This window comes from Aegilops tauschii, chromosome 2 (assembly GCF_002575655.3).
Source record: "Aegilops tauschii subsp. strangulata cultivar AL8/78 chromosome 2, Aet v6.0, whole genome shotgun sequence".
In the NCBI taxonomy this organism is placed as follows: domain Eukaryota; kingdom Viridiplantae; phylum Streptophyta; class Magnoliopsida; order Poales; family Poaceae; genus Aegilops; species Aegilops tauschii.
Genome location: NC_053036.3, coordinates 353,779,409 through 353,790,196, shown reverse-complemented (window position 1 = coordinate 353,790,196; position 10,788 = coordinate 353,779,409). Strand labels below are relative to the sequence as shown.

Sequence of the window (10,788 nt, the reverse complement as noted above, 5' to 3'; positions counted from 1 at the left end):
GCTACTTGGACGGTGCTGCCATTCCCTGGAGGTGTGGTGAAGTGCGATGCGCGGATGAAAATCTTGAACGGCTTTTGCCGGGCCGGCGATGGTGGCACCTGTGGTTGTCATTCCCCTCCTTGGAGGCGTCGTCGAAGCGTGTTCGTCATTTCTCTCGCTCTTTTGGAATTGGTGGCTGTCTCCGGGCGAAAGCCTCGATTCGGTGGTGGATCTGCACGATGGCGACGTCCTCGACGTCGTTCCTCCACTGGGAGCATGGTGTTTGGAGACATGGCTGCTTCCTCGTTGTTCTCTTTCGGTGCTCGTCGCTGTCCTTCCTTGATCCTCGACGGCGCTATGTCCGCCCGTCGCCAGTGTGTCCAAGACGGCGTCTTCTTCGGATTGGATCGTGTCCTGCCATTCACTTGCCACTTCCTCTTAGGCGCTCAGAGTGGATGGTGCGTCGGCGTCGGTCGTGACGCGGTGTTGTGTTTCATCTTAGGATAGGCTCTCTGGTGTTGTAGTTTGCTTTGCGGTGGTGCCCGTCTTTGGTCTTTCCGGGATGTGGCGTGAGCTACACTCGTTGTTCGCGGCGAGTGCTAGTTTTTTTATAATTGACTTTCTATCTTTTATAAAGCTATGGTATGCTTAGGCGTACTCTTGAAAAAAAAACATGTGTTTTTCTACGTGTATTCATTCAGCTAGGCTAAATCAGGCCACAGATACGAAATCCCATTCATATTAACCAAACGGATTGTAAACTGATCATGCAACACAGGTTGTAGCACTCGGTATACAAGGCCGATTCGCGTGTGAGCGAAGCTTTTGCGTCCGACAGAGATATCCAGAAAGCCCCAACGTGATCCCATCCCGCTCACCAACCACGGACCACGGTAGTACACCGTGACCGCTACGAGCCTACGACGGCTCCTCCTCTCGTTCCCTCGTGCGCCAAATCAGATTCCAAAATCAAAATTCACCTCGAAAAGCTCCGCTACTTCTCTTGTCTCGGCGCCGCCGCCGCCGCCGCCACGGTTGTTGCTGGGGATGGCTGAGGCGAAGGGGGCGGCTGCGCCGCTGCTGGCGCGGGAGGATGGGAGACGGCGTGGAGGCGGGGGAGGAGCAACCTGGGCGCAGACGCTGGGCAACGTGGTGGTGTCCATTGTGGGCACGGGGGTGCTCGGCCTGCCCTACGCCTTCCGAGCCGCCGGCTGGGTCGCCGGATCCCTCGGCGTCGCCGCCGCCGGATTCGCCACGCTCTACTGCATGCTCCTCCTCGTCAGTACCGTACACTACCCACCTCGCATTAACACTACCGGATGCCATCCAAATACTACTACCGTTCTACGGCCACATCCTGCACTGCGTTCAGCTTAAGCAGATTGTGACTTGCTGTCCATGCAAAATTGCATGGTGTCCGTATTTACATTTCGATTGAGGATTAATCGTAGCCGTACTACCATGTTGTTGTGATCATTCATACGCTAGAAGTACTATATTAGCGACCGGGTTAGAGTATTTGGTCACTCGGGATAAATTTTTTGCGTCTTCGTGTTTAGGGACACTATTGATTTTTCAGCTGGGGATATCCTGTGCCCACTGCCCAACTTTAAAGTAAAGAGGCTTGCCACTTTCAGTATTTTCGTTTTCACTTGCCATCAGAAAAATATGGTCCCATATTGTCTCCGGTATAACAGGAACGGTAACCAGCGTCAGTCAGGATTTTGCACAAATAATAAGAAATAAAACCAAATGAATCATGTAGTCCGAAGCACTCCAGGAATAGTGTCAGAATGGAAGCCTTATTCATGGTCATGACCAGCCTTATGGCATTAAGCCGTTAGCCTGTTCTTGGTAGTATTTCTGTAAACGTGGTAGTTTCTCCTCTCACATTCTAGTTAAATTGAATGGTCATACTTTCTGAACTGTGTTACTGTTCGTTGCTTCTTCAGTGTGTTGAATTTGTTGAACAGGACTTTGCCTGTTAATTCGTGTTTATACTTCACATTGATCAGCACACTGATGGTATGATAAAAAATGGATCGTGTATGTACTGTGCCACATCTATGATTTTTACAATGTTATGAACTTCTGTTTCGATAGCAACAACTTTTTAGCTGCTTAATTTACTTGTTTCGATTTCTATTCTGAAGGTGGACTGTAAAGATAAATTGCAAGAGGAAGAAACGGATGAACCAAAGAATTATACATATGGAGATTTTGGTGAGAAGTGCTTTGGGACTATAGGTCGGTGCTTGACGGAAATTCTCATTCTTATCTCACAAGCGGGTGGTTCTGTAGCTTACCTAGTATTCATTGGTGAAAATCTGCATTCCGTGTTTAGCCAGTCGATGTCACCAGCTGGCTTCATCTTTGCCGTCCTATTGCCTGTGCAAATCGCGTTGTCCTTCATTCTTTCACTATCCTCTCTTTCACCATTCAGTATATTTGCTGATGTGTGCAATGTCCTAGCGGCGGCAATGGTTATCAGAAAAGATCTTCAACTAATTGATCATCCTTTTGCAAATAGAAGTGCTTTTAATGGAGTTTTGGCGATACCTTTCGCTTTTGGAGTCGCGGTCTTCTGCTTTGAAGGATTCAGCATGACATTGGCACTAGAATCATCAATGGCGGAACGTAGAAAGTTCCGTTGGGTGCTTTCTCAAGCAGTTGTGGGCATCATAGTTGTGTATGCATGTTTTGGGGTATGTGGGTACTTGGCCTATGGTGAGGCTACCAAGGACATCATAACACTTAATCTTCCCAATAGTTGGTCATCTGCTGCTGTTAAGGTTAGTCCAGTTTTCATAAGTATAAGGTCATAAAGTATGATTCAAGTGTGAATCTGTTATACTGTGAGATTTGAAAAATTGTAAATCTTATTGACGCATGATATCTAACATGCTGGAGTAGTGATCTTTGTATCCTAAAAGTTCGAAAAATCTACTGGCAGGTTGGCCTATGCATTGCACTAGCATTCACATTCCCAGTTATGATGCACCCGATCCACGAGATTGTGGAGGCAAGGCTCAGATCAAGTGGATGCTTCCAGAAGCTCTCCCACGGTGTTCCTGGTGCCGAATGGCTAGGCCTGCACTCGAGCCGCATCATCATGGTGACTATTTTAACTGTGATGGCATCCTTCATACCTGCATTTGGGTCCTTCGTCTCCTTTGTTGGGTGCACAGTCTGTGCGCTGCTCTCCTTTGTGCTACCTACCTTCTTCCACCTCAGCATCGTAGGATCGTCAATGAGCATATGGAGAAGAATGCTGGACTACGGCTTCCTTCTCTTTGGCCTTGGTTTTGCTGGTTATGGAATATTCACTGCTCTCTCGTCACACTGACTGATGAAGTAATGACAAAATGTCCAAGATCTGCAAATTAGGGTTTATTTCTTCGGAAGACGTGTCTGGAGAGAAATATCTGCTGCCCTGGGATAACATGCATCAAACTGAGAAGACTTTCATACTCAGCTGATTATCCCCTGCCTTGGTTTGATTTGTTAGGTGGTGGTGTACTTTATATGTATCTGTTATGGCCGGTTTAGCTAGGCCCACCGGGCAATCTTAGCCCACAAGTTATCTTAGGTTAATTCTTATACAAGTTATCTTAGGTTAATTCTTATGCAAATTATCTATGTTATAAATATAGTCTGTAAGACTCTTTTTGGAATTAAGCAATAAAGATATTTACTATCCCTATTGCCCGGCTCCCAGAGGAGCCGGAACCCTAGCCGCCTCCAGCCCTAACTGCCGCCGCCCTCCTTCCTCGTGACGGCGCCGACGCGCCGGAGCTCGTGCCCTCGCCCCCAACTCCCGCTGTTCTGCCCTTATAACCTAAGGAGTAGAGCCGGTAGGAACCCTAGTCCTACCAATTTGGTATCTAGAGGCTTGGGTTTGATCATGTCTTCTTCAACGCCATCACCGCCGCTGCCCGTCGTCACCTCCGTGCCGATGACCACCGCCCCGATGCCGTCCACCCCGATGACCACTGCCGGGGCCCCACGCTGTCGGGCCCGGTCACCGCCGCGGGCTCCTCACCACCGCCGCCGCCCATCACTTCCGCGCCGCCACCAGCCGCCGTCTTCACGCCGGAACAGATGACCAGCACGCTGCAGCACCACCGCCGTCCAAGGGCTCCACATGAACCAGTACCACCAGTACATGGCAGGAGCGTACGGCCTTCCGCCGGCTGCACCGATCGCCACCTACGGCCACCCTGCGCCGTGGCTGTTCCCGGGCGCACCCGCAGGCGGCGGGCCCCCGCTGTTGCCGTTCCAGATGGGGAACTCCAGTGTGCCACCACCAGCCGCTGCGGGCTTGTGGCATCTGCCGCCGCCACCATCGACGGCGCCCCTCTGGCACCTACAGCCGTTGCCGTCCCCGGCAGCCGCTGCCCCCGTCCAGCCCCCGCTGCTGCCGCTGCAACCACCGGCGCCGCCCCTGCCCAGCTCGAGGGCACCCTCGCCGACCGGCCTCCCGATCCATCAGGTCCGGTTCCCGCCCTCCCCGTCGCCACTTCCAGCGTGGGCGGCTGGGTCTTCGCCATCGCCGGTCTACACCACGGCCCCCGAACAGCCGACTCCGTTCCCGCAGTTCGGTGGGCCATCCGGTTCCGCCGGTCCCTACCCGGAGTACTCCGACCAGGCGCCACCCGCCTCGCTGCTCCGCACCTCTGAGCCAGCTCGACACGACGCTCCAACCCAGACACCGCCGCGGTTCGCCAAGATCGACTTCACCACCTATGACGGCACGGAGGACCCCCTCAACTGGCTCAACCAGTGCAACCAGTTCTTTCGCGGGCAGCGCACCCTTGCATCGGAGCGTACCTGGCTCGCCTCGTACCACCTCCGCGGCGCGGCATAGACCTGGTATTACGCCCTCGAGCGGGACGAGGGCGCGATGCCCCCTTGGGAGCGCTTCCGCGAGCTCTGCCTCCTTCGCTTTGGGCCTCCGGTTCGCGGGAGCCGCCTGGCGGAGCTCGGCCGCCTTCCCTTCACCTCCATAGTGCAGGACTACGCCGACCGTTTCCAGGCCCTGGCATGCCATGCGTCGGGTGTGACGGCGCAGCAGCGGGCCAACCTCTTTGTCGGTGGACTTCCGGATCACATCCGCGTGGACGTGGAGCTTCGGGGACCCCAGGATCTCCAGTCGGCCATGTACTACGCCTGCGCGTTCGAGCGCCGCGCGGTGGCCATCCAGCAGGAATCATCGTCCCGGACCGCTGGGTCGCTACCCGGGCCGGATTCCATGCAGGGCCGGCCTGCGCAGGCTTCTGCGGCACCCCTCGCCGAGACCGCGGCGCGCCCGTTCCGCCGGCTCACCTCAGCCGAGCTACTCGAGCGTCGCCGCCAAGGGTTGTGCTTCAACTGCGACGAGCCCTACACGCCCAGCCATGCCTGCCCGCGACTCTTCTACCTGGAGGTTGCAGACTACATTCCGGAGGACGCCGTCGCCGCCGACCTGGCCGCCCCAGCTGTCGAGAAGGTGTTTGACGTTGGTTGATCGCCTCGAGGAGTTCCTCAAGCGCTTCCCCACCTTACAGCTCGAGGACGAGCTGTTTGTGCAGGCGGGCAGAAGTGTTATGGCCGGTTTAGCTAGGCCCACCGGGCAATCTTAGCCCACAAGTTATCTTAGGTTAATTCTTATGCAAGTTATCTTAGGTTAATTTTTATGCAAGTTATCTAGGTTATAAATATAGGCTGTAAGATTCTTTTTGAAATTAAGCAATAAAGATATTTACTATCCCTATTGCCCGGCTCCCAGAGGAGCCGGAACCCTAGCCGCCTCCAGCCCTAACCGCCGCCGCCCTCCTTCCTCGTGACGGCGCCGACGCGCCGGAGCTCGCGCCCTCGTCCCCAACTCCCGCTGTTCTGCCCTTATAACCTAAGGAGTAGAGCCGGCAGGAACCCTAGTCCTACCAGTATCTTTACCTTTCGTATCATTTTTTAGAAAATGTGTTCATTTTTTCAAGAACATGCAGGAGCGTTGCATGTCAGGATGGTGTTTATCGTGATTTGGTTGTGATCCTTATCTGTCTGTTGTCAGTATGTGTGTTTCTGAGTCTGATAGTTCATGCAGATGATAAGGAAGCACATGGGCCCATCAATGTTATTGTCCATGTGAAGCTGCAGAGCAAAGAAAATACTCACCAAATCTACTGTACAGATCTTTCTCCTTGTGAATAAATGTAGTATATTTTTTATTTGTCGTTGCTGGCTATTTTATCAAACTAATATAAGAATTAATTTTGTCACAAGCACGATTTGCACCGTATTTGCACTTGAAAGCTAAGTTGTTGCACGGTTCAATGTACACCACAAGTTATAGCACTAGAGTGACTTTTTTCGCCAATTTTAGGCATCGATGGTGTAATTGACTCGTAAATTTTCCCTGCCTAGGCCTTGGTGGACCTACCAAATTTAGCCACCGTCCCGAGACAAAGAAGAAGAGCAAGTATCGCATCACTGCACAAATGTCAGACTACAAGGACATGCGGGTGAGCACCCCTGGTCTTGCTGATCTTGCATGCAACTGCCGGTTTCTTTTAGACTAAGTCACTTGGTGGAACGAGTAGGACACGGCCTATTTATCTACCATGGCGGACATCACATACCACAGTCTCAAATAGTGTGCGTCCACGGTTCGAGGCGTTCACCACCATGTATAACATGATCCCCGCCCTGCTAGTTCTCGGCGGAGTCATCACCGGGGTGCGTGCGGCAGCACCTCCTCCGGTGCCGGTGCCGGTGCCGCCGAAGGTTCCCGCAGCTCCCCCGGCTGCTGCCGGGCCGCTTAAGTACCCAGCACTCCTTGCTTTCGGTGACTCGATTATAGACACAGGTAACAACAACTATATCAGGACAATCGTTAGGGCCAACTTCCCGCCCTACGGCAGGGACTTCCCCGGGCACAAGGCCACCGGCCGGTTCTCGGACGGTAGGATCAGTGTTGACTTCCTAGGTACGTACTATGTATCACCGATCACACACATATATATACGGCAATTATATATAATTGAGATAGTATCAGTCACTTCACTGTGGATCACAATGGTTTTGTAAATGCAGCGGCGGCACTTGGTGTGAAGGAGAATGTCCCGCCGTACCTGAAGAAGGACCTCACCCTCGACGACCTCAAGACCGGTGTCAGCTTCGCATCGGCCGGGAGCGGCTACGACAACGCCACCTGCAGGACCATGGTACGTCGTCGTACGTACGCGTTCACCACACATGACAACGTACACGAGCTCGCGATGCATGCATGGAGCTAGGTCGATGTAGGCACGCATGCAAATCATATCTATCAGTTGATCGAGATCCCTGTATGTATGCATGCATGCAGTCGGCGCTGACGATGGAGCAGCAGCTGAAGATGTTCCTGGAGTACAAGGCCAAGGTGGGGACTATCCCGGACCAGGCCCTCTACCTCCTCGTGTGGGGCAGCAACGACGTCGTGGAGCACTTCACCTTCGGAGACCCCATGTCGGTGGAGCAGTACAGCGACTTGATGTCCCAGCGTGCCATCACCTTCATCCAGACACTCATCAGCCTCGGCGCCAAGAGGATCGCCCTGACGGGGGCGCCGCCAGTCGGCTGCGTGCCGTCGCAGCGCATTCTCTCTGGCGGGATCCGGCGGCAGTGCTCCCTGGATCGTAACCAGCTAGCGAGCATGTTCAACAACAAGATCAAGGGCAAGATGGCCACGCTCGGCGCCAAGCTCCCTGGCGTCACGCTCACATTCATCGACCTCTACGCCATCTTTGAGGACGTGATCCACCGGCACGAGGCGCTCGGGTTCAAGAATGCCAGGGACTCGTGCTGCGGTTTCCTTGGGCTGGCGGTGGCCGTGCTCTGCAACTTCGCCAGCCCGGTCTGCGCCGAACCCGCCAAATACGTCTTCTGGGACAGCTACCACCCCAGCTCCAGTGCCTACAAGGTCATCATCGACTTGGTCGTCGAAAAATACTTCAGATAGAATGAACTAGCAGCTAACTATGAGTGGTAGAGGACCAAGGGGGAAAGGAGGAAAAATAAAAGGAAGAACCCACGCAATAACTCTGGGACTGACTAACAATCAGTCCACAGATTTTGTTTTCAGTTTAGGTCGGATTTTTTGTCCAATAAGGGGTTGACACGTGTCGCTGATCTTTGAGTCGCTGTATCTGTATGCAACAAATTCGACGGATTCGTTCCAAAGTTGCCTGGTCGGCCCCGCTTCCAGCGTCCACTTGCCCATACACATGGATTTTGCTACCCCGATCCAGGCTAACGGGCCTGGTTCATTTTTGGAAGAAAATATCCGACCCAGTAACGCCCGCCCACTACCGCCACAAAGTGAACAGCACAGCGAAATTTGGAAAAAAAAAATGGGAGAGGAAAAGAGCTGACCTGGAATCAGACTTATATAGGATGTGGCACTGATGATTTATCCCTCAATTCAGCGTTTATTGTTGATCTGTGTAATATACAAGTTGGTAATGCTTGTGGACAACATTATTATTTAGACTAACCACATTCATTATAAACTTATACGGTGTGCTTCAACAAAAATGAAAAATGTGAACTGAAAACACAAACACAAAGGACACGCACGTGAATCTTCTCTATTGTGATGGAATACATACAAACCGCTTCCGCACAAGCACGCAAAATGAAGACGTCTCTGCCATCCTCTGCAAGGCCACCGGCGCGCTGCCCATCGATGTCACTGCCACCGACCACCACCCCGAAGCCTTCCTGGTGCGGTTCATACATCAGCACCATTGTGCCAGGGCGGTCTCGCAGCAGGAGGTCCCTTTCGGCATGGCGAGGCTGCAGGTGCGGACCTGGCGTCTCGAGGCGCATGCGGAGAACATCGACCTCAACCATCATGTCCGGCTCTGCTTGGAGGGGTTGCCTCTCCATGCCGGGGATGAACATGCCGTCGTGAAGGCTATTGGATCTGGCTGTGCGAGCCGGCCTCCAAGCTCAAGACCCAGACCAAGGTCCTCGGCCTCTGGGCATGGACGACGTGCCCAAGCAGGGTCCCGAAGGTGAACTGGATCACCCTTCCAGCGCGGGACGGCGACGAGCCTATCTATGGTCGCAGCGGGCTGGAGCACCGGGTGTTGATTCACTTGGCAATCCATGAAGACCCAACCAGCGGCATCATCGTCTCCACTCCGTACGACTGGCTCTACCACGTCGTCGACGGCGAAACTCAGTCGCGAGACCGTCGGGAGCGCGTCTCCAGGTCCGTGCAACACCACCGTCGCGACCGTGACGAAGACGATGAACGCCGCCGCGGTGGCCGCAATGGCGACCGTGGCCGTGGCCAGTCAAGGCCTGGTGGAAGTGGCTGGGGCGCCAGCCTCCGGCGCAGCCTTTTCAGGGCGCCGCGGGACGAGAGGCAGGATCGGGACCGCGGCCACGAGTCCCGCGGTGACCGCGACGGGGACCGGCGTCGTGATGGCTTGCCGCGGAGCCGCAGCTGTTGCATGGCTCCGGCTCGGGCAGTGATGTGGGTGGGCGGCTTGTGGAGAACACTCCGGCTCCGTGGGGCCGCAGCCTCTCCAGGGCGCCCTCCCCCGCAATGGTCAGGCAGCTCTCAGGGACGCGCTGACTCCTCCTGCATCGCCACCTCTATCGCCGACCACGGTGCTTCCGGTGACTCCGCGATCCAAGCGGGGTGAGGCGACGGCCGCTGCTCAGCTACGAACCCCGTCAAAGCCCGGCGCTCATCACCCTTTGCTCCCCGACAACGCTGCTGCGGCCTCTCATCGATCTGTCGCCCACACGCCCACCAGGATTTGAGGCGTCCCCCACACGCGCCACTTCTCTGCAGCGGGCCGCTACGCCGAACGCCATCCATGTCGTGCAACGAAGAGGAGCTGCTAGTTGCCCAGCCAGCTATTCCAGGAGGGCTGGAGGCTCTCTTCCTTCCTGGGCGTGAGGCCCTGCTGCCAACCCCTGCTGCTTCCCCGCCCGCGGTCCCCACGGCGCGCCGGAAAACTCTGGCTGGTGTTGCCATCAGCACAAGTGGCGGGCTCTCTTTTGGGCACACCAGTGCTTGCATCAAGACCGGTGGACGCGCTACGAAAGCGCCGGTGGCCAAGCAAGCTGAGATCCTAGTTTGCCGCAGCCTTGGCATTGTCAAGAACGGCAAGGATGTTACAGGGGCTATGCTGGAGGCTCTTGAAGAGCGATTCAAAGATCAACTTCCTGCTGATGTGCTTGAAGCGATGAGAGCCCTGTTCAAGCTTGATGATGTTCTGTTAAAAAACATTGAGGAGGCTCTGATCGACCGTGCTGGGGATGCTGGACTGGATCATGTTGAGGGAGGGGCCCCTGTGGATGCTTGAGGGGCCGAGCCATGTTGGTTCTGTCGTTTGTGTTAGTTTCCAATGTTTCAAAAAATTCCAAGGGCGTCTGCTGCTCCTGTGTACAGCTGGGTGTCTTCTATGTACTTGTTCGTGTCCAGCACTAGGTCATGTAGTCGTTCCAGAGTTGGCTGGTGTGGGGTTGACTTTAAGCTATGCTTATGTAATGGCATCCTGGGCCTTTGTATCACCTCATGTTCAACGGTTAGACTGTTTCCTTATGATTGAACAGCATATAAATGTGTTGAGTTGGAACGTAAGGGGCCTCAACTGCCCAGACCGCCGTGCCACTATCCACGAGACCGCCACGGCTTCCTCCTGTCAAATAGTGTGTCTACAAGAAACAAAGCTTGAAAATGTTGATATGTTCACGGCAAGTTTCCTTGGTGGGCATAGGCTTTGCAATTTTGCTCAGCGACCATCTATTGGTACCCGGGGTGGTATCCTC

General features: G+C 54.4%; 3 protein-coding genes across 3 annotated transcripts; all 3 read left to right on the top strand.

The window, feature by feature from the left end:
* Positions 1-806: 806 nt before the first annotated feature.
* On the top strand, positions 807-3,682 carry LOC120973412 (amino acid transporter ANT1). Its single transcript, XM_040398999.3, has 3 exons — positions 807-1,257; positions 2,133-2,771; positions 2,933-3,682. Exons 1-3 carry the CDS (start codon positions 1,027-1,029, stop codon positions 3,323-3,325), a joined length of 1,263 nt encoding a protein of 420 aa, XP_040254933.1. The 5' UTR covers positions 807-1,026; the 3' UTR covers positions 3,326-3,682.
* A 635-nt stretch (positions 3,683-4,317) lies between these two features.
* On the top strand, positions 4,318-6,629 carry LOC141041681 (uncharacterized). The gene has a single exon (XM_073508568.1). The coding sequence runs from the start codon at positions 4,883-4,885 to the stop codon at positions 5,483-5,485; it is 603 nt and encodes a 200-aa protein (XP_073364669.1). The 5' UTR covers positions 4,318-4,882; the 3' UTR covers positions 5,486-6,629.
* A 13-nt stretch (positions 6,630-6,642) lies between these two features.
* Positions 6,643-8,328, top strand: LOC141041018 (GDSL esterase/lipase EXL3-like). The gene is made up of 3 exons (XM_073507130.1): positions 6,643-6,943; positions 7,051-7,181; positions 7,325-8,328. Exons 1-3 carry the CDS (start codon positions 6,643-6,645, stop codon positions 7,955-7,957), a joined length of 1,065 nt encoding a protein of 354 aa, XP_073363231.1. The 3' UTR covers positions 7,958-8,328.
* The last annotated feature ends 2,460 nt before the right edge of the window (positions 8,329-10,788 follow it).